General features: G+C 34.5%; 1 protein-coding gene across 4 annotated transcripts; it reads left to right on the forward strand.

Moving 5' to 3' along the window:
• The first annotated feature begins 9,660 nt into the window (after window positions 1–9,660).
• Window positions 9,661–23,925, forward strand: LOC147403990 (FAM91 carboxy-terminus protein). 4 transcript variants are annotated; one of them, XM_086439796.1, is made up of 12 exons: window positions 9,661–9,830; window positions 10,071–10,208; window positions 10,476–10,627; window positions 15,381–15,498; window positions 16,072–16,168; window positions 16,643–16,749; window positions 17,108–17,230; window positions 17,400–17,553; window positions 18,079–18,139; window positions 18,309–18,688; window positions 20,476–22,051; window positions 23,401–23,925. In XM_086439796.1, the coding sequence occupies exons 3-12, from the start codon at window positions 10,500–10,502 to the stop codon at window positions 23,657–23,659; spliced, it is 3,003 nt and encodes a 1,000-aa protein (XP_086295922.1). In that variant the 5' UTR covers window positions 9,661–9,830; window positions 10,071–10,208; window positions 10,476–10,499; the 3' UTR covers window positions 23,660–23,925. The 4 variants fall into 4 exon arrangements, with proteins under 4 accessions (XP_086295922.1, XP_086295923.1, XP_086295924.1 ...); XM_086439797.1 differs by having other exon boundaries at window positions 10,131–10,208; XM_086439798.1 differs by having other exon boundaries at window positions 10,142–10,208.
• The last annotated feature ends 701 nt before the right edge of the window (window positions 23,926–24,626 follow it).

Consider the following 24,626-nt stretch of genomic DNA (forward strand, 5'->3'; position numbering starts at 1 on the left):
GATAAATATATATAAACGGAATTTCAATTAGCAGTTTTTTCGCCCTTTTTTTATAGAGCTGTTATTAACACACCAACTTTTATTTATAACACACCATCTAAATGTAGACATGCTTAAGGGATTTTTAACAAAACGTGGGTCGTAATTGGCAAAATCGCTGATATGTTATCAACGAATTCGTAAATTACAAAAATGACGAATTCATTGTAAAAGCATGTTTTACAAATAAAAATGAATAATGTATCAAAATCGGAATTTTCATATTCATCACACAAAATGTAGATTCACCCGCTGTTTAATCTCAAAAGTCGAAAGTCATGGGTTGTAAGTAAAAGTTGGTGTGGCAATATAATTTTTCTTTAAGGTCAGTTGACCCAAATATATGCCACGTGTCATTTTCTTATTGGCTTCATCTCAATTCGTTGGACGGTAGAATTTTCCTATGTAAGGGGGAGGATGGTCCACTCTAATGGATGGGCGGATGCCGCTCCATTTTGTCGCGTATATTTGATAAATTCAAATTAAAAAATCACTAAAATGGATGGTCATGATTGATTATCACACTCATTCAATTGCAAGTATATGATTCCAACCGGATGGAATAGTGGTCAGAACCATATGTGGATGGTGGAAGCAATTCATCGAGAAAGAATTACAACGAATTAAAAAAAATGCTGATCCTAAATAAGGCACATGGCAACTCAATCGAGTCGTGACAGGCTCAGGAATTGTAGTTGTGCTCTCCTTGAGATATAGAACTATAGTTCCCCATAAAAACACGTTATTTAATATTTCAAAGAGAGCAGATATATGATTTTTAAGTCTATCACGTCAGGTAAGTCAATTTAGTATGCCACATGCTTAGGTCAAATTATCACAACTTGATTTAAAAAAACTTCAATAATGAAAACGTGAAAGAAAAACCACCATTTGAGTGCATATTTTCCTCCACTCTAGGGAGTGCCATACCCCACTTAAGTCCCGTGACTCTCTAATAGATCGATCTTTTGGAATAGTTGGTTTGTTAACATGGTATCAAAACGTTAAATTTGTATAGAACACGAGTTTGACTCTTCTCGCTCTGATATTCATAGTTCTCCACCTCTCCAATAGATCGATCTTTTAGAATATAGTTCTCCACCTCTCCAATAGATTGATCTTTTAGTATAGTTGGCATGTTAACATGGTATCAAAACGTTGGGTTTGTATGAGTTACAAGTTTGATTCTTCCCACCCTTATGGGTGGGAGTGTTGAGTGCATATTTTCCTCCACTCTCGGGTGTGTCGTACCCTAGTTAAATCTCGAGACTCTTATATTAAAAATTCTTCGCCCATCCAATGGATTGGTCTTTTGGAATAGTTGATTTGTTAATAAAATGTGAAAAGGGGAAGAAATAACTAAAAGTGTATTTTGGTAAGAAAAAAAAGATGTTTTTTTTAATAAAGATCACAAAGTTGGGCCATTAAGCCACACGCGCTTCTCATCGCCAAGTCGATTTTGTACTAGGAGTGTGTCCGAGACACCTGTTTTGATGGATGTATAGTAATAGGACCATCACAACGGTGATGATTGATGATCGAATGGTCCACACGATTTAAGTTTTATCAATCAGCCAATTAGTCTCTCTATATATCAATTTAGTTAATGATTGATCTGTTTTAGTAAATATTATCTTCTTATTTGGGTAATAAAGGACAAAAGTACACAATCATTTTTTTTCATTAAAATAGTACAAGTATTATTAAAATTTTAATAATAATAATAAATAAATAAATGACCGTAGTCCAGCCAATTTGAGAATTTTTCTTATTTACTTGGTTTGATTTTTAAAACATTATGATACACATTTGATACCGCACAAGACAATAGTATCCTCCTTTTAACAACAAAACCAACTATTAGATTGAAATTTTGAGAAAATGGTCTTGGACCTTATTTTGTTCAAACTTATTTACATCAATTAAAAAAATTAAAAATTAAAAATTAAATGTTTTATAGTTTATTAAAATCAAGATTAAATCAGTGTCCAATTGGGTTTGACTAGATTTTATGATAAATCGATTCAATTAGTGAACCTTCAATATTTTAGGTGTTATACTTTATAAAAATAAATGTGTGTGTGTGTTCGAATATTTTGTAACACATATAAAGGTGTCCAACCAAATTGAAATAGTTCTATTGTGATTTGACCAATTTAATATATTTTTGGTACAATAGCTGTTTTAGATCTTGATCCTTCACATAATTCACTTTATAGACATTCGACAATGGCTTTATTAGCAGATTTATTTGAATTTTTTTAAATATTACAATATTTTTCAATGGCTCCTCTAATATTTTGACCCCATAGAAATCAAGGTAGATAAATCTAATACACCATATAATCATATTAAAGGGATGGATGATACTGGGAGTTTGTGAATAAGATTACATACTACTTTCCTACACTCTCAATTATAATATTTTAAGAATAATGATTTTCTGACACCCCTGATGTGGCATGTGCTAGAACTATAGATATTTTTTGTCCGAATACACAACAACACATATTTATGGGAATGTGCAGTTGTGTATTCCAAAGAAAAGAATCTATGATTCTAGCCCATGCCATGTCATGTCAGGGGCCTATGAGAAAGTATGTCAAAGGGGGGCGTCAGAAAATCATGACTCATATTTTAATGCTCAATCAAATCTCAAGTCGACATAACAATCTATAAAAATGTGGGACCTATTGAGTAACGAGAGATGCCAAATGTGAGACAAAGAAATACCTAACATAGTAGAAATGATCAATATCATATCATCTATATTCATTTTTGTAGTGTAATAATGAAACATGACATAGTAGACATTTGCAACACCAAATTTCTAATCTTCAAAAACACCTTCATGTAGCTTTTACACTTATTACATAAAAAATATCTAAGAGTGTCAATGAGTGCCTAATTACCCATAATCAATTGATCGATTTTGAGTCTACTATCACAGCTCGATAATTTTTCGATTCAAGCCTATGTGACCATAGTGGGGACTAGATAAGGTTTCCACAAGGTATCCAGTCCATGCTTGTAGGGATGTTTTTAACTTTATTAACCCCTTTTTTCGTTTGAAAAAACATTATGATACTTCCTTACTAAATGTAGGATTATCATATATAAGGTGGTAGTGATGGCAAAGGAAGTTTGGTATCAAGGTCCCAAATCTCTTTTTCCTTGTCCCAATGGTACAATCCATTTTCTCGTATTTCTATGAGACATCCTTTTGAGCAATCGTTCTCAATAGACATGTAGAATACGATGTGTGTGTTTTCCCATCTTGCCATGCAGGTCGACGGAACATATTCATATGGTGAGGTCAAATTAACGGGAATATCAAATTCAATTTCCTCACCTGCCTCGACATTACGCCAAATCTCCCAATCAAGTAATGCTCGACCATGGAGCCACACATCCTTCTCACCATCAAGTCGATTTCGTACTAGAAGTGTGTCTGAGACACCTATTTTGATTGATGTAAGTAATAGGACCATCACAATGACGATGATGATGATGATGGATGATCGAATGGCCCACATGACTTCAGTCTTATCTATCAGTTTATAAGTCTCTTTATATATAGATCATCTATCTATTTATAGATAATAAGTAAATAGAGAAAGTGAGAGAAACATGAGTTATAATTTGTGTATTAAAATCTGGACCAAACCCATGGTCCAACCCGGTTTGACCATATTTTATAATTAAATTGGCTCAATTAGTGAACCTTTTCATATCTTGAATGTTTCATATTTTTCAAAAACAAATAAAGGTAGTTTAGGTGAAAAGTATGTGTATTTTAAAAAAAATTTAATGAATGTAAAATGAACCAACCAAATTGAATCAAGGTCTGATTGCGATCCAACCAATTTAATACATTTTCGGTTCAATATGCATAGATTTAAAAACCTTGATTGTGCAGTTTCTACAACAATATTCACTTTAAAGCATTTTTTAAATAACAGACTATTCAAGTTTCAATTACTTTGTAACATAATCAGTTTGATTAATGTTTCATCGGTTTTGTGGGTGTTACCTTCTTAATTACATTAAAAAAAAAAAACGAGGATTACTTAAAGACAATGGTATGCATAGTTTAAAAAAGAGTCATGCTGGGGTGACACGGGATTTGCTGTGATTCTCACAAATCTGACGTGTAGATACACTCATAACCGTAGATGATTTTTACTCGTATTGCGAGGAAACACATTTACGGTTATGTGTACATCTCACGTCAGAATTGTGAGAATCGCAGTAAATGCCCTGCGTCATTTCAACATTTTCCTTTAAAAAAATGTCATAACGCAGCTCAGGAAAATAATACAAGTATTATTAATTTTTCAATAAATGTTTGCTGAATCAAAATGATTCTAACCAACTCAAAGCTATCGGTTTGCATCAGTCCAAGTTGCACTCTTAATATATAGGACCAGGTTCGACTGCCAACAATTTATCCAATATGATTTAAAAGTTTCAGATTGAACTGATTTTTTATGAGGATGATCTTCCTCATAAAAAATCAGCCCGATCTAAACCTTCTTACCCCATCAAAAGTGATTAGAATTGTGGACCGCCAATCTTTTATTGATAATTTGTAAACCGTTTTTGATGAATTTAGAAGTTTCAAATTGAGCTGATTTTTTGTGAGGATGATCAACTCACCCTAAAGATCATCCTCACAAAAAATCAGTTCAATCTAAAACTTTTAAGTCATATAGGATGAAATTGGCTCCCTAAAGTTGGTTTTAGGATGCCCTTCCCCCCCAAACACACACACACACACACACACATACACACATATATAAATATGGAAATGTTCAACACCTTAAGCTTTACCCTATACTTTAACAAACGTGTTTTGTCCTAAATGGGTTAGAAGTTTTGGAATGGGCTGATTAGAAGATCATCCTCACCAAAAATCAGCCTATTCCGAAATTTTTAGTCCCATGTATACAAGTTGAAAAATCGTGGACTGTCCATTTTTGTAAGTTATTTTTGATGAGGTTAGAAGTTTTGGAATGAGCTGATTTTTTGTGAGATGATCTCCTCACTGAGGAGATCAGCCTATTCCAAAACTTATACCCTATGTAGGACAAAACACGTTTGTTAAAGTGTAGGGTAAAGCTTAGGGTGGTGAACGGACCCATATATATGTATGGGTAAGGATCTATAAACACATAAAGTTACTCATAAAGCTACAATATTTTTGTCTTATATGGGTCAAAAGGTTCGAAATGGGCTGATTTTTTATGAGGATGATCTCTATGGTGAGGGGATCACTCTTGAAAAAAATCAGCCCATTCCAAAACTTTTAACCCCATCAAAAGTGGTTTACAAAAAATGGATGGTCCAAAATTCTTCAACTTGTAAACGTGGGGCTAGAAGTTTAAGAATGGGCTGATTTTTGGCAAGGATGATCTCCTCACCATAGAAATCATCTTCACAAAAAATCAGCCCATTCTAAACCTTTTTGCCCATATAAGACAAAACACGTTGTAGCTTTATGTGTATACGGATCCTAATCCTATATATATAATTCTTGTTTCTCGCGTCAATCATCGATGCAATGACAATCCATTATCAATCATCAATCATCAATCAGCGGTGAATGTGTGACATCCATTATCTCATTGGATGAAGGAGAACTTCCAATTTGTACACCATGAGGAAGAATACTTCACGTAAAACATTTTTAGAATTATACGAGCGAGAATCAATATAACTTTCTAGATTTCATGAAAAACTTAGATTAAAAAAATAAAACCAATTTTTATTTTTATTTTTTGTGCTTTTTATGTTGGAAATGTACAACTACCAAACTACCAAAACTTTAAATTCAAATTCAAAGGTAAGAAATAATAATTTTTTGATTTTTTTTAAGTTCTTAGAATTTCTTCCTCGACAAATCTCTCGCATTGGATCGTTTTTTGGATGCCAAGATGTGAGCTCATAGCCCTTAGAAAGATTTGAAGTCTTACTAAATTAGTCAGGCTATGACTACTCTTTTAGATTCGGAACCGAGCAAAATACAATGGTTTTGGTCTTAGATATAGGAACCGAAACAGATTCAACCTAGTGATACCTCTTCCAAAGATGGCATTTCTTCAGGATTACAACACAATTTCTTAAGGTGTGTTTGAAATAATTAGTTGAGCGTGAGAATTGAACTAACAGTAACTTAACTCTTTGAAGTTGAGGTGAGAGTTAATTGGAACTTTTGTGTTTGGTTGTCAATGAGAATTGCTCATGGAATTGTAGTTAATTTCATCTCCACTGAAACTGAAAGAATTTAAGCAAACGGGATTTAAAAGATAAGTCGACTCACACTAATTTTAAAAAAGCCAAACCAGTTCTTCATCCATGAAGCTTAAAGCTTAGATGAAGAAAATCTCAATTATCAAATAAACCATAAATTCCCAATCTAATTGCAACAAATCTTGTCTAAAACCAAAAAGCAATCCTTCAATAAAATACCATACAAATGTTACACGTATAAGGTGTTTCATTATAAAGAGTAAGATTTTATGTAATAGACCCAAAGGAAGAAGAAGAGGCAATGCATTGATTTATGTAAGAGACAGTAAGGGAAGAAAAAGAAGAAGAGTGTCGAGTTGCCAACTTTCATCACTTTTGGTGAAAGTCGAGACACGTTAGAGCAACTCCAACGGACTATTTAGATGTCAGTTGTTCTTTGTTATAAAAAGTCAACTGAAAAAAATAAGGGTCCAAGAAGCTCTTTACTACTTCAAAGTTAAAGTAGCTAACACAAAAATCAAGACCAAGTCTCGTCACATATAGCTAGGGTGTTTGACTTGTTATTATTAAAAATATAATATAAAAATATAAAAAAAATATTTTCCTTACTAACTTAATACAATTTCAAATCTTACTAAAGGTCGTTAGGCTCACATGGATTATGACATTGATTATCGACCACAACATCCTTCTAGATTTTATGGAAAAACTCATATTCACAAAATAATAAAAAATAATAATAAAAAATAATAAAAAAATGAACTTGATCCAAAGTGTTGAAATGGAAGGTTACTGAACCTCAAAACTTAAAATTAATTATATATCAAAGGTGAAAAATAATGGGGTTTTTATTTTTTTATTTTTTTTATTAAAGTTCTTAGAATTTTGTTCACTAGAAGAAGCCCATCACATCATGTTTTTGGATTCCAAAATATGAGGTCATGACTCTTATTAAGATTTGAGTAAATTTTCAACATGAAAGATTTGTTGAGTCTATTTGAACACCTAACAATTTTTGGACTAGCTAAAATAACATTTATCAGATTTTGACAAAATATGCTATTTATTATAAAGAGCATCATTGGAGATGCTCGTAAAATAGGGAAGTTTAGAGTGTTGGTGAGATCGTAACTTGCATGGGTTGCCATTATATAAATTCTTATAATTTTCACTAGTCCATAACTTTTGGGGTGCACATGGTTTGATTTGGTTCGGATTGGGGGGTAAATTGGAATGGAATCGAACTTGATTGATTATATAAATTCGAAACCTAAATCGAACCAACTAGTCCCATATAATCGAACCAACCCAAATCAACCTTAGTTCGATTTTCGGATCTCCTAAACATAGATATCAAGACAACAATTATTGAAATTACGGGTTTTGTACCATGTCTAATCCTAAAGGGGGGGGGGTAAATAGAATAATTAAAAATCTTCCTTTTACATCTTTTAGGTTTTCAAGGTAAGTCAAATGACAAATTCAAGTCACCTAGATACATTCACAAACAAGTCAAGCAAATCAAGGTCTCATGGTTATGCTAGATAAAATTAAGCACTTAGAAATACATAAATTTAGAGCATGTCATTCATGGCATTTAATATCATTTTATTTTATTCATGTGCAAGATAAAACACAAGCATAAATATAAAATAAATCAACTTGCTTGCATCTACTACCAAGTATCCTTATCTAGGGTCTTGGGCTTTACTATCAAAAAGAGGTATATGGTTCACATCAAAATCTAATAAATAGATTTTTTTCCTAAGCTAAATCTAAACCTATAGTTTGATAAAGATATCATCTCAAACTTGTGAATTTTGTACTTAGAGAATCCACAACCTTGTTTTTTTAATTAAAGTCCCAAACTCTAGTAAGAACTTGGTTTTGACAAGGAATTAATAACCTTATAGAATGAAAAATAAAAAACCAAACACACTCACAAGGACTCAACTCAATGCAAAAGATCTTCCAATTTGGTGCTATGGTTCTTTATGTCCTTGAAATTATCTTCTTCCATCATCTTGTGCTCCTTGCTCCATTAGAATGCTCCAATATGTGTGCAAGGGAGGATGTATGGATGAAGGGGGTCAAATAATGATGATGCTAGGTTGAAGGTGGGTTCAATTAGGGCAATAACCTCTTATAGGTAAAAGTGCTCTCAAGGTAGTATGAGGGGAGAACGAAACTTCTTTAAAGTTTGATCAACCACAAATGAGCCAAGGAACTCAAATATATAAAAATTTATAGGCTAACAATTATCTACCAATGGCACCCGGAAGGTTTAACAAACATATTTTTCAAATAAGTGATCATGGGTAGTATCTGTCGGCGACACTCACAAATACCAGGGTGGTACTTGCAAAATGACACCAACTACCCTTTTGAGCCATCTTGACTCTCAAAATGTTCGGTGATCAAACGAGTTAGGAAACTTGTTGATTTTACCAAAATAAGTCACCCGAACTATCATTGAATGGTTTAGATGGTTTAATTTCTCCCAAAGAGCCATTTGATGAATTCAAAATGCCATTTTTGACTCCTAGAAGACTCATAAGTGTTGGAGAATGGTCTAGGTGGTCTCATTATCTTATTAGGCTTGTACACACACTTGAAACACTTTGTCAAGGTGTTTAAGGTTGAGCGACTTTCCGAAGTCTTCACACATCTTCCAATACAAACCAGCCTGACACACAACACGATTTTGGGTTTGACAAAATATAACAATAACAATTATCAAATCTTACACAACTAAAAAACCTATGATCATAAATGATTTCAGTCCAAAGACACAACAAAGAGACTGACATTGACACAATAAAATTGATATCTCTATAATCTCAATTATATATTTAATCACATGAGCGATTATTTAAAAATTGAAACTCATTAGATGGTTAGGATCATGCCATTTGGACCATTCAGATTGGTGACTAAATTTGTTAGAATACAGAAAGCAAATAGTGAGAACTCTTTTTTGTTATATTTAATTTTATTTGTTAAATAAATAAATATATTATAATATATATAATGAATTTAGTTCGGTTTTAGGATTTTTCAAACCAAGAATCGAATCAAATCAACAGTTTTTTCGAAATTGTAAATCAGAATTGAAACTGTAAGCTAAAAAACTAATCCGAAATGTCTTGATTCGATTTGATTCTCAATTTAGCCCGAGCAAATGTGCACCCCTAATTACTATCATACACAACCCACTAATTTCAAACACACCCCAAGTCTTATATTGTGTGTCCAACAGGGCCATCCGGTTCGGACCGGGTTGACTTCATTGTCCACGACCCGGTCCGACAATATCATGTGCAGCTAATTAATCAAACTCATTTTGGCGCATTAAATTACCATTTCATGTCTAAACGACATCCTCGCGCCGAACCATCGAAATAAATTTCTATTGTTTTTGGGAAACTTCCTCTGACGCTGGACATTCAACCATTTGGAAGTTTTTTGGCGTCAAATCTCACACGCAGCAGTAGAAAACTCGAACCCTAGATCCATACAAGCTCGGTCAGCAAAATCAGGTACGATACATCTCATTCTCTCTCATTCAAGCTTAAAGAATCAGCTCTAGAGTTCAGATTTAATTAGCTCTAGAGTTCAGATTTACTTACAAATGTGGATCGATCTAGACATCAGGAATTTAAATTAGGTTTATTGGTTAAGAATTCTGTTCGTTAAGTGTTTGATCTTGAATTGTTCAAGTAGAAGAGCTAGAACAGTTAATTTCTTGATCTTTAGTTGAATTATTGGTAGTTGGGCAGAAATTGAAATGCGATGGAGATTTTGTCCCTAATTGATAGCTATTGCACATCGTGATGAAGATTTGTTGCAGATCTTGAGGAGATATGGATTAATCACTGATACTCAAAAATTGATGTTGAATTGCAATTCAATTTGGGGTTTGTTTCCTTGATCTGGAATTATTTCCATTCTCTGTTTGATGATCTTCGTAATTATTTTATAGAGGCCTTTGTGAAACTCCAGTTATTTGTTATAACTCGTAACCATGGATTGCAGTACTTCTTATCAAAGTCCACTTGCATAAATTATCAATCGTAGATTATTTTTTTATATCGACAGATTAAACTTTAATCCAAGAGTTTATTTTGTTTCACACTGTTGCTCTCCCGATTCTTGACCATTTCTTTGGATTGATTTATTTTCAGGTATCACTTTAACCACTTTCGACAATGCAACACATTCCGGCCACCATTGAGGAACAACTTCTTTTAAAAGCAATTAAGGAAGAATGCCCTTGGGAGAATCTTCCAAAGCGGCTTCAAGCAACTCTGTCCTCTAAAGAGGAATGGCACAAAAGGTTAGTGTACTTTCGGTGGATCCTTGTAAACTAACAGAATAAGATGATGATATGGTGGTGCTGTTAGAATTTGGCAAAAAATTAATGTGAATTTTTCAGAAGAATTTTAATAGCAAATATAAAATATCGTACACGTTTCTTTAAAAGAAATGTGTGAAAAGAACACGGCCTTTAGATAGATACGATACACATTTTACGGGACTACTTTCAAGGTACTGTAAGTTTCAAAGTGTCTCAACTAGTTGCTTTTTCTTGCAATGAGATATTGGACGTGGGCAGCTCACTGTAATTTCCTTTATGGTATTGGGTCTTCATTCTATCATGCAACTGTTGAATTGTTCATTGTGAGTTCTGTTCAGATCATTCAACCTAAAGAAACCATCTATGAATAAATCAATATATCTTTGACCCACCACAGACCATTGGCCCAAAGAAGCATCAATGTATCTAGGAGAAGCTCAAAATTCTTTGGATTCCACACAACTTTGTTTAGGATTTGTTTTGTTTGTTGCCCATGGTGTCTTGGGATGTGGATTTTAATATAATAATATTTTCTTTTGAGTAAGAAGGGGAGTCAAGAATAACCAAGAGCATGTGGCTGTTGGAGAGCTTGCCAACTGGAATCAGTTGTTGATATCCCTCTCCAAGGTAAGGTGTTTACTTGGTCCAACAAGATGTTCCAAGCTTCCAATCCTGACCTGGTTTTCTCTTTGGATGTAAATTGAAGGCATTAGAAGAGAAGGTCAAATCCTGGAATTAAAAAATATTTTGGTATAATTGAACTAAATAAGAAGGGGTTATTGGAGGACATTGAAAGTCTTGATAAAGAAATGGATAATTTCCCCCCAAATGAATTAGTAGAAAAAGGGTCAAACTAAGGGCTAAATTTCAGTGGATAATGCTTATGGAAGAGATTGGTTGAAGGCAAAAATTAAGGGTGAGGTAGCTTAAAGAAATGGACAACAACAAGAGGTTTTTTCACTGGACAAAAAGCCACAACAGAAATGATCATATTTCAAGGTTAAGAGTTAATGGGGTTGCTTTGGAGGGAGAGATACCAAAAAAGCTCGGGGGGATTGTTAAAATTTACACAAAAAAATTTGTATTCGGAGTAACATGGGGTAGACCTATGTTGGCGGAACCTTTTGAGGATGATGAAGAATATCAGACAATTTGTGGCATATGTTTGATGGATTATCCATAAAGTTATTTAAATCTTGTTATGAGATAATTAAGGTGATTTGATGTTGGCGATTTGGGATTTGTTTTACTCATAAAAAAAATGTTGGCGATTCGGGATTTCTAGAATGATGGTTTTCTTGATTTCTACACGAATAACACCTTCATAGCTTTGGTGCCTAAGAAGGTAGGGGTGGATGATATTGGGTAATGAGGCCAATTAGTCTGGTGGTGACTACTTTTGAAATAACGTATAATTTGCTTGCTCTAGGATTAAAATCATAATCCCCGATATAATTGGGCTTTATCAAGGTGCATTCATTTTTTATTGTTAAATCTTGGATGATGTCTTGATTGCTAATGAATGCATTGATTCAAGAGTGCTCTTGAGAAATCCTAGAGTTATCTATATGATTGATTTGAAACAAGCTTATAATTATTTGAATTGGGTTTTTTTGAAGTACACCTTGCTTTATGAGTTTTAGGTTCAAATTCTTCTCCTGGACCATAAAGTGTGCGCCATTTGCATCCTTTTCAATTCTAGTGAAAGGGTGCCTAACAAGATATTTTAGGAGTTGTAGAGGTCTAAGACAAGGTGACCCCTTTTCTCTTTCTTTTTTAATATTGTTGTGGAGGCCTTGGAGAAGCTCTGGAGTTGTCTGGTTTTACGCCAGGTTTCAATGATTCAATGATCTTTCAGTTCCAATTTGCATGTTATACTTTTTTGAATGCATTCATAAATTAGACGAGGTTCATCAATGGTTCTATGTAATTTTGAAGCAGTATCCTGTATGGTTGTCAATCACCTAAAGTATAAGCTTTTTTGGGGTAGGTGTTGTTCATAACTTGGATTTATTGATGAGATCGTATCGATCAATTCTTTTTTTTTTATTGATGAGATCGTTGGGCTGCAGATATGATCCCTCATGACATCCTATTTTTATTTTCTTGTGATGGTTGCATCTAGAAATAAAGCTATTTGGAAAACTTTTATCGAGAGATGATTGTCACTTGAATTCTTGGAAGACGAGATATCTTATTGAAGGGAGAAAAGTGACTTCTAAAATATAACCTTTTGAGTATCCTAGTTTACTTCTTGGGTTTTCCATCCCTAAGAGTGTTGAATTGCTGTTGAACAAGTTGTTTGGGGATTTTTTATGGATTGATAAAAGGGTAATATAGTAAACCCCCCATTACAAAATGGGCGATATTAGTGTTCCCCCCTGCGAAATGCAAGATGTGGTCTACCCTACTTGACTTTCGTTAACCTGGTCAAACCGTTAATAAAAACAACTATCAGTTAACAAAGATGGTGAAATGTCAAAAATACATTTATGTGTTGAAATTACGAAAATGTCCTTCGATCAAAGCAACTAAAATCTGTTCAATCTAATTGTTCTAAAGACAATAACCTTGAGAACCCAAAGTTATTTCTCATCAGTCTAAATCTTAACTTATTATTTTGAAGCTTTCTCATCATTTCCAACCATTTCTCATCATTTTCAACTCAATTCCATATTTTTCAACCTGATGTCAATGTATTTATCCCAATTTCATCATTTTCATTTCATCCCAAAGGTATTTTTTGACTCAATGTTTAGAATGTCCACATGAAAACTAGAGAAAATATGAAACAATGAAGAAAGTGAAATTAGTAATACCCCCTTCCTCTAAATATATATGTTAGTTCTACCCCCTTCCCCACAGTCAAGAACACAAACAAGAATTTTTCTTGATTTTTTTCACAGAAACTTATGTCTTGAGGACAAAATGGTTAAAAGAGCTCACATGAGAGTAGAAATCTTCACCCATTCCATCAAACATGAGATCTTTAACTTGTTTAAACAAAATCTATCCCAAAATCGAAATCAGATTAAAAGATGTTAATGGTAGAGTAATGGGTTTAAGGAATAGAACCCTAATACTCTTGGGAACATTCCAACAATAACAAATACAAACCTAAGAAGATGAAGTTGGGTTGAAGAAGATGAAGTTGGGTTTTCTTTTAATCCAATGGTGAGATATTTCAATCCAACGGTTGAGATTTGATTTGATTTGATTTTTTATTTTTTCAACTAAAACAATGGTATTTTGGTAATTAAAATGCTACAAGGGTAGTTTGGGTATTCTGGCTGTAGACTGTTAATAGAACAAATGTTGGTAACAATTTGACCGGGTCAACGAAAGTACAGGGGAGTACACCACATCTTGAATTTCGAGCGCGTGTGCCCGCTCGGGGGGGGGGGACCCTAATTTCGCAAGGGGTGTTACTAAAATACCCTAGATAAAACAGAAAAAATAGGAAGTTTCACTTGGGAAGTGGAGGGCGATTTTCTTGCTAAAAAATATGAAGGGTCTTAGTTTTCACAATCTAAAGACTTTAAATTTGGCTTTGCCCGCAAAATGGTTGCGGAGTTTTAGTGTTAAAGGCGTCTCGTTGTGAAAGAATGTTATTTGGGCTTAACATAGTTAAGAAGATTTTGGTTGGGAAGGTGGTGAAGCAAAAACGTATTTTGGCTATGGGGTTTGGAAAGGTATTCTCAAGGTTCTTCCTGAGTTTCATAGTAGGTTCATTTTTAAGGTTGGTAATGGGATTTAGGGTTGGGTAAGTTTGTTCCAGAATAGTTTTTTCCTAGGTGGTTGAAATATCGACATTGAATTCGCAACCAATCTCATGGTCACCCTTAATACATCTAACTTTACCTAGGCCTTTAGTTTTCTTTTTTCTAATTCGTGCTAACTTATCGACATCTTTCTCACACTTTGTAGTCTATATACAGTGTGTTTGCTTTCACTTACCACTCTATTAGCTTTCATTTTAACATTTTATTTTACAATCATTTTAGGTTTTCTTCGTTTCCAGTCATTTGGCAATACTTATAGTATATCATCTTTCTCTAATAAACTTCTGAACCTCTTTATTTACCACCAAGTTTCTTTATGTTTGTATTTTTTTTCCCTTAGATTCTCTATGAACCCTCTTTAAATACTCTTTCAACCTCACATTTTCTCTTAGTCTAAGCTCTTCAAACAAATCTGGAGAAAATGAGACGCATTAACAGGATCCTTTTAGCCAACTCTAATTGTTAGGATAAAACTTAGATGATGAGAAGGGAATTGTGACTTGTGTGAGGAGTGGTCATAGTCTTTTCCTCTTATTTATTTCTTGCTTTGTTTTGATCTCTGTAGGCAGGTCTTCTCAACCACCTGCTTTTGTTTATTTGCCTTTTCCTTGTTCCAATGAAATTTTATGCCTAGATAATCTTTTCTTTCTTTTTCTTGACTTACATTTCGTGGCCTTCTTGGATTAGTGTATAGGAAAAATCCTCTTATTTGCCAAATTTGTGCATCCTCAAATTAAGTGAAAATTTTCTATTCCCTTTACGTGAAGATGTCAAGCATCACAATTGCTAGTTTTTGTGATTCCAGTCCCCAATTGACCATTGATTGTCATTTTTTAGCGCCTTTTTTCTTTTCATTTCCTTGGAACTTTTATGTGCTTATATTTCGTGATCTTCTTGGATGGGTTATTTGGGTTTACTTTGTTAACACTTTTGTGCTAATGTTCATGCAGAGTAGTAGATCATTGCATAAAAAAACGACTCCAATGGAACACTTGTTTTGCTCGCAAAGTATGCAAAGAAAGTGAATATTATGAAGATATGATGCGTTATTTGCGAAGGAATCTAGCAGTGCGTATTTAAACCCAACCTGCTTTGTGTTTTTCATGTTAGTGACATCGAGTATGTTATCATGTTGCAGAAATTTCTTTTTCTTTTCATGATGATTCCAAATGCTGTCAAAACATTTATGTTGTTTCGTTGGTGTTCAACGGTCTCATCTTTACTTAGTTTCATCCAAGGTTTAAAAAATTTCATCTTGAGGCAATGTTTCGGTCGGGAGAAAAACCAAGACAACCTTGACTGAAGCATTCCGGGACAATTTGAAATATTCAATGTTTCATTCTGGTCTTGGTCGAAACCAAAATGCCTGGGAAGAAATATTTTGAATTGCTATAGAACTTTAAACTAATATTTCATTTGTCAATTCGTTGTTCTTTTCCCCTTTTTTGGTGGTTAAACTGGGATTGAATTCGTGATTTAGCAACCTGTGTGTCCTGGTGACCAATGTACCTTTGATAACAAGATGGTACTTATTGACATTCCAAAATTTATGACACTTTGCCAATTGTTATTCTCTTATTTTTTATTTCATTTTATTATTTTTGGATTTGAATGCAGTTTACCTTTTGCATTTCTTTGCAGTTGTTTCCCTACCACCTTGCAGAGTATGTTTGTCGAGTAATGAGGGTCTCGCCTTTCAGATATTACTGTGACATGATCTTTGAGGTTATGAAAAGTGGTAAGAGATTTGTTCCTTTTAAAGAACCTGACATTATATGAATCCATAGTTGTTATTGGCTTGATCATATGATTTGAGTTCAGACTCTAACGTTAGTAATGGTAGTTACACCAATTGACATCATTTTCTATTAGTCCACCGAGTACAAAGAAACGATGGACTGACATGAGGGTCTATCCATTCTTTTTGTAGTTTTTTGACTTTCCCATTACTAGAACACACTGTGATTATGTTGTGGGGTTTGTGTACGTGTCACGTGTCCTAAGATATAGTCTCGTGTGACTATTGATATTCTCTTTTTGATATTTATCAATTATGCTTTGTTTTCTTTTTTTGCATTCTTTGCATTTACTATCATAGATTAATTGTTTGTTAGGTCTTCAAACTAGGTGGGATATTAATCTTTGAAAATACGTATTTGTTCCAAATATCTAATAATCTACCAGCTTTCTCATGCATTTGATTTTCATGCAGAACAACCTTATGACAGCATACCAAATTTCAGTGCAGCGGACGCTTTAAGGCTTACAGGAATAGGAAGGAATGAATTTATTGATATTATGAACAAATGCAGGTCTAAGGTACTGATCAACCCCACATATATGCATGTATAGGAATATAATTTCCAAATTGTCCGATATATATTTACCAAAATGTCCCCTTAAGTTGTTTTCACCAAATTCCCTATGGCATAAACAGTCCCTAAAGGTTCAATTTCATAATTCTTATTAATAATTCAAAGAGAAGTGATTCTACAGAAGCACTTCGGTTGAAAGCAATGGTGTCCCAAATGAGCCTAATTCTATTTTAACAGGATTTCATTTGCACTAAATCGTCTACTTTGATGAATATTTCATCCAAGTCACGTATAGTAACTGCATTGAGTTGGACTGTATTTCTCTTATTCTGACTACTATGTACTCTGTTGGAGCTGTGCAGAAAATTATGTGGAAGCTGAACAAGTCAATTGCAAAAGAATTACTGCCTACGCAACCTGTAGATTTTGTAATTGAACCATGGTGGGGAGTTTGCCTAGTTAACTTTACACTTGAGGAATTTAAGGTGAGGACCAGTTCATGTTTCTGATTTCTGAATCTGAATTTGATTTAGAGCGTACACCTGAATATAACTCTGAATTTGATTTGGGCATTTCACATTTAAATACCGATACCATGTACTCATGAATCAGTCTTTGTGTGGTTGACTTGGAATTGGTTTCTTACTTCTATAGAAACTCACTGAAGAAGAAATGGCAACAATAGACAAAGTTTGTAAGGAGGAAGCAAATTCATTTGTTCTTTTTGATCCTGACATTGTAAGGGGTCTTCACCGTCGAGGATTGATCTACTTTGATGTCCCGGTGTATCCGGATGATCGTTTTAAAGGTAATCTATATACGTTCACATCTGTTATGTTGAGTGGTTTCCCCTTGTAAGGTTCTTAACTCAAAATGTTATGTGCAATCAAAAAGTGGATTCTTGGTATATCTTTGTCTTTCAACCCTTCACCAAGGTCACCAACTTAACGAAGCTCTGTATTTGTTGATGTGTGGGATGTTACATTGAAGTATGGCAGTATCTACACAGAAAAAGGGACTATAAAAAATTTCCATTTTTTTGCCCTTCCCATTTTTACCATCATCATTTTTCGAATGCTATGAGTTGAGGGTGGTATAATGCATATGAATATGGCCTCTAATAAGCGAATGGCGAAAAAATGGAAAATTTTAGTTAATTGATTGATAAATGATAATCATCATTCCATTTCTTTAAGCTAAACTCAACTACCTACTAAAAAGGGTTCTGGAATTGAAGCAACTCCTTACGTGACCTTAGATTTTTGTTATCTTGTTTACTCTTTACCCTTTCTGTAAGTTCTAGTTGGAATGGTTAATAATTATGCCAATTCAGTTTCCAGGCTGGAAGGGTTTGTTTCCAACAGAGAGCAGTCCTATGAAGATCCTATTGAAGAGTAAGTTTCATTTTTCAACTTTTTATTTTTATTCTTTTATTGAAGAATTAGTTCCTTAACATCAATGTAGAGTTGCTGATAAAATTAACTAAACTTTCCTCCCTTTTCCCTGTGACAGATTATGTCATGCTTGCAGAGAAATCCTAATATTTTGAAGTCCTTTCTTCAGGTTACTATATGCTGTTTTTGTCGTTTCAAGTGAGAATGCAACTGTTGCTGAACTGGCTGCAACATTACAGGCTGACCTTTCTCAGCTACAGGCTGCTGCATCTTTTGCTTGTCGCCTGGGTTGGGCTGTAAAACTAATTGATCCAGCTTCGGTTCTTCAAGATTCGAGCATTCCTGATCCTCCTAATATACTTCTTAGTGATGATGAAGATGGTTCTCATGGTAGTACAAGCTCAGCAAACATGCTCACGGATGGCAATGCTGTTCCACAAGATGGTTCAGGAGTGGAAAACCACAGGGCAGCCCAAGGCCTTGCTCATGTTGCTTTTGTTGTTGATGCTAATATAACATCCTATCTCATGATGGGTTCTGTTTCACCAGGTTTGCTTCTCTTCTGGAGGATTTTGTGATCATCAAAGTTATATGTTTCGTTACTTGACACAATCTGAACTAAATGTCTCACCTGGCCTGGTCCTTGATCATTGCAGTATGGGAATGACTTTTGGTAGAGACATATATATATATCAAAAGATATGACCTCAAATAAGTTGAGGGTGGCATATGGATTTTTTGAGTAGATAAAAAAATCCACAAAAGCCCATCCAAATTTATTTGTTCTCTCTTTCCTGATTATCTTTTTTAAATCAGTCCGGAGAATTTTTTTCGCAGCTTTCTTTATCTAGCCCATTTTTTCCCTTGGTAAATTATGATATCTTTAAAGTGTTAGAGATATACAAAGATGAAAAATTATTCCTAAGAACAAGTGAACATGAAAAAAAAAAAAATGTACAACTATTTCAGGGAGTACTGTTCCCATCTTCCTTTTATCTATTCTTCCACTTAAAAAATGGACTCCTTAAAATGAAAACTGACACTTACTTCCATTCATTTTCAATATTCAACAAATCGTAAACTTCGATAACAAAATAATGTTGCCTGACAATGGGTTCTCAGTTTTATTTTGTGATCACAAAGTAAGAAATTGTTGCTTTCCTATGAAATGCCCAGATAGAGGGACCTTATTGCTATTAACTTCAGCTTGCATATTAGTCTCATGCTGGTGTATGGCCTTCATTATGGGGTTCAATGAATGACCCAAGAATACTATTTGTTGTGAAGTGCTTCACTGAGGAAGATTGAGCTAAATTTTGAAGTGCATTTATAAGGATGATTCGATGTCAGTCATGGAAATCTTGATAATGTGGTCTTCTGTTGGGGAAAGTGAAATATAAGATGAATTCTGACTTGCATTTGTAATGGAGATTCATTGTTCGTCATAACAAGTGTAACAATGTTTGGAAAAATGCAACATAGATGTGCTGCTTAAGATTTTCTTTGTTCATGTTGAGAGGTGGACTCAAGTGATTCGAGATCAAAGCCACGAGGGTTCAAGGACAATTTTTGACCTTTTAAAGGTCGAAGGTGACTCACTGAATGCTATTAATTGAAAAGGAGGAGGTCGGAAATTTTGGCAGAGATTGTTATAATTAATCTGCTAGATGTTGAACCATTGTGTTATCTCATATGCTAAAGATGCGATGGCTTAGATCATTCTCTTGCTAAGAACGGCTTGAATAGAGGTTCATGTATGTGGAACTTTCTTCTTTGATCGCCTTATAGATCATTATATTATAGCACTCTCGCTACTTACCCAAAATAGGGGAAATCTTCTATGGTATTTAGTGATGGGTCTTGGGTGTTGGATATTTTCATGAAGAAAATTATGGGAAACAGGCATCGCATATTCAATTGCAGAATCAGAGAATGCTAATAGTCCAAGGAAGCATTTGATTTCCATGCCTAGGAAAGATAGATGTTCGGTTTAATTACTTTTAGCTTATTGATTTATACAATTGTTTGGAGGAGAGGTTTTCAATACAAAGTGCGAGTGATCTACATTTTTCAATCATGAATGAACTCAAAAAGGTGGTTCACTGGTATAACTCTAGAAAATTAATTTGCTGAGTTCCACATTATTTTCTCATCACTTTGATTGGCTGGAAAGACCCAGCAAATATATTTGTAATTGACGAAGTAGAACAAACAGAGGTTTCTTATGGTTATGATAACATTATCATTATTTCCTTGCCCCAATTATTTTTTTTGCTATTGGATTTAAGTAAATCATCATAATGATGCTAACTTGGCTCATTTATTACCCTTTTCAGGTTTGAAATCTCATGCTGTGACACTATACGAAGCAGGTAAACTGGGTGATGCTAGCATTGCAGAACTTTGCAAGGATCTTACTACATTAGAGGGAACAAAATTCGAGGGAGAACTGCAGGAATTTGCCAATCATGCATTCAGCCTTAGGTGTGTTTTAGAGTGTCTACAATCAGGTGGAGTTAGTGATGCAATTGTCGAAGAAGTTAGTGATAAAGTGGAACTGCAATCCTCAACCTCTGATGTGGCTATTTCTCTCGTAACTGATGTCAATATAACCGACGAATCCAGCAAAACTGTTACAAATGAATCTGGGCCAGATGGTGATGAGGATCATCTCAATTTGAGAAGCACTAATGATGCGTTAGATTCGACGACTTTATTGGAAGATAGTGGTGGCTTTAGGGAGGACTCCAAACTGAACCCCAATTACGAGAAAGATGAGAATTCTATGCCAACTGAGGATTTAAACGCAGCTAGAGGAATTTTGAAGAAAATTCGGAAATATCGTGTGGATATCCTTCGGTGTGAAAGCTTAGCTTCTCTTACACCGGCAACATTAGATAGGTTATTTCATCGTGACTATGATATTGTTGTATCTATGGTTCCTCTTCCTTCTTCATCAGTTTTACCCGGACCTACGGGCCCCATTCACTTTGGTCCACCCTCTTATTCATCTATGACACCATGGATGAAATTGGTACTCTATTCATCCATGGCTAGCGGACCTTTATCTGTTGTTCTTATGAAAGGACAATGTTTGAGATTGCTTCCTGCACCATTGGCAGGTTGTGAAAAAGCCCTAATATGGTCATGGGATGGGTCTACAATTGGAGGATTAGGAGGCAACTTTGATGGGAATTTGGTAAATGGAAATATACTTTTGCATTGTTTAAACTCCCTTCTCAAGTACTCTGCTGTGCTGGTACAGCCCCTAAGCAAGTATGATCTTGATAAATCTGGAAGGACGATTACGATGGACATTCCTTTGCCCTTGAAGAACTTTGACGGTTCAATTGCTCCTATAGGGAAGGAGATGGGACTATACACAGAGGAAAGTTCCGAGTTAAATTCTTTGTTGACTGATTTAACAAATAAGATAGATTTATGGACTGTAGGCTATGTTCGCCTGTTAAAGCTTTACAAAGAAAGAGAACAAGATCACTTTTCTCCTGATGATGAAAAGTATGAATGGGTTCCACTAAGCGTGGAATTTGGGATTCCACTTTTCAGTCCAAAATTATGTAGTGCTATTTGTAGAAGGGTTGTCTCGTCACGATTACTTCAATCAGATTCACTTAATGAACATCACGATGCGATGGAAGTTATAAGAAAACGGTTGCGTGATGTTTGTGCAGAGTACCAAGCAATGGGCCCTACTGCGAAACTTCTATATCAGAGAGAACAAGCAAAGGAACCATCTCGTCACCTTATAAACTATGCGAGTGGAAGGTGGAATCCACTTTTGGATCCGTCCTCTCCAATCTCTGGAGCCTCGAGTGAACATCAGAGATTAAAACTTGCTAATCGGCAACGCTGCCGTACTGAAGTTTTAAGTTTTGATGGTAGCATTCTCAGGTGAACCTTATTCTTTTCTATTAGATATTTATTTCTTTTGTTTTATTAATACTTCCTAGAATCAGAATATTCATTGCAGAGTTATCTTGAAAAGATGGAGTAGGTATCTAAAAAATCAATCCACAACTATTGAATATTAATATTGGTCATATTGAAATATTATCTATAAGATTAAGAGTATTTGCTTGACACCGTAGTAGCTAGAGTTCAAGAAATTTTCATGAGTGCTTACCTCCATTCCTTGCACCTACCTGTTTTTGAGTTTATTTGGAGAGCTGCTATTGGCACCCTAACTTTTACTTATTACACCTCAATTTCTTAAATTATTTATCACCCCCCAATTAAAGATTAAAATACACTCTTCAAACATTACAAAGGTTTGGCTCATAATATTATTATCTCACCATTACAAAACATTATAGGATTTTGTTAACGTGTGCCCTTAGGGCACATGTTAAAGTACAATATATACACTTTGAAAATTAGAATATGAGGGTGTTTTGGTTATATAAAAAAAATATTCAAGGTCATTTCGGTACAAAATCCAATTTCCAAAGTGTATTTATTGCACTTTAATCATGGTTTTTAAACTCGTCCGATACCAGGACGTATCGCCCAAGTTAACTCGGTATCAGAGCTGAATGAGACCAACTCACAAAGTCAGTTTTTGACCGAGATTTATGAGTCACAGTTCAATTTATTGATTTGTCTCACGAGACATCTCAAACGTATCGGAAAACTCATCCGAATCGACTCGGAATCGAAGCTGAACGAGATGAGACGAAATACCGAGTTTAAAAACCATGACTTTAATGTGTGTCCTTAGGGCACACGTTAAGAAGACCTAACATTATAACACTTGTTCTAACAGTATCAGTAGTTGTCTACAATTCTAATTAGTCTCATATAAAATCCTAAACCCAAAAAATAGAAATCTAACCTAAAAAATAAAATGATAGAATTTCTATAGGCATCCCAACTTCTACTAATTCTTGACCATTCACTTATTTTTAATTGGGGTGTAATAAGTAAAAATTGGGGTGCCAATAGCAGTTCTCTTTATTTTAGGAGTCCTTTTGTTAATGTCCCGTTTTTTTTTCTATCCCGTGAATAAAGATTAATGACTTTACTCCATGGGATTGTGGGCATAATTTGTTATTAGTTGTAACTAAACAAAATGCTACAATAAACAAGAGTAACTTGCATGCCCACTTTCTTTTTTGTTTGTATGCTTTTATTGCTGCAATGTAGGTTTGTGGTTGATTGAATAAATACAGAATCAACTCATCAAACCAATTTTCATATGAAATCATCGTCAAATTATGAGGTTTTTGAAATAATGGCTGCAGGTCATATGCTCTCACTCCTGTTTATGAGGCGGCCACAAGGACCATTGACGAATCACCTGCAGTGAATAATACAATAAAAGGTGAATCCGATGACGCTAACAGCAAGGAAGTAGTTCTTCCCGGCGTTAATCTACTTTTCGATGGGTCTCAATTGCTCCCATTCGACATTGGTGCTTGCTTGCAGGCTCGGCAACCAGTCTCATTAATAGCCGAAGCTTCATCCGCATCTGCATCTCTGCAGACAAGTAGGGCTTTATGATTCAATCTTATTTTTTTTGTGAGGGTAGTGTAGTGTTATATAAGCAACGATGTTCTCGCCTAAATGTCAAGTAACAATCATTGTTTGCTTATTTGTATCTTCTACTTCATCCATGAGGTTCGGTTGTTGTAAATGGGCAGGTACAAACAGTTACGTCAAAGATTAAGCTCTTTCTTCCAAGGTGGTCCGTCATAATGGAAGGCAAATGATTTGTTTTCTTCAATTTAATGACAATTTACCCTTTCAAGGGCATCTTTTAAATTTTTTATTCATGCTTGATTATTATAAGCCAAAATTGCTTCTATTTTTAAATGTGCAGGATACAGATACAATAATTCATGGGGCACTATTATATTATAGGTCTCATCTTGGTTCAGAACACTAAGGATTGTGTTACTCATGTTGAAACCTGAGTTCATTATAATAAATAGGCTTGTTTTTTATTTTTATTTTTTATGTTTCCACAATTTTAAAATATGATGTTTATTATATTTATGGGGTCCATCCAATCGAGTCTCTTGGGTGATTATTATGTACATTTAGAGAAGGCATGATGATAAGTTTTGCTTTTTCTCGACGAACAAAAAATATTTTGTTACTGGCACCAACTGGAGGGATCTCTCTTTTTAAACAATCTCACTTTTCTTTTCTTCATTTCTCAGTCCATTTACCTTTTCAATTCTCTTTTATCAAGTTGGTTTGAATTAAGAAGATGAACCCAACCAACTTTATGTCTCTTTGGTTTGATTTCTGATACCTATTCCTTGTGTTAACGAAGGTGGTGTTGGGGGGCGTTCAGCTTTGGTAAACTAGGTTTGTATATTACAAAAAGAAAAACTGTTGGTGAATAAATTTTGCTTTTGTGATTTAAATTATGCCCAGTCATGGTGATTCAATACAAACCCATTATTTTGCAAATAATTTTTGTTACTTTGAATTGCATTCTTAAATTTCACATTGTTGTTTT

This window comes from Akebia trifoliata, chromosome 4 (genome assembly GCF_017979445.1).
Source record: "Akebia trifoliata isolate Shusen 1 chromosome 4, ASM1797944v1, whole genome shotgun sequence".
Lineage (NCBI taxonomy): Eukaryota > Viridiplantae > Streptophyta > Magnoliopsida > Ranunculales > Lardizabalaceae > Akebia > Akebia trifoliata.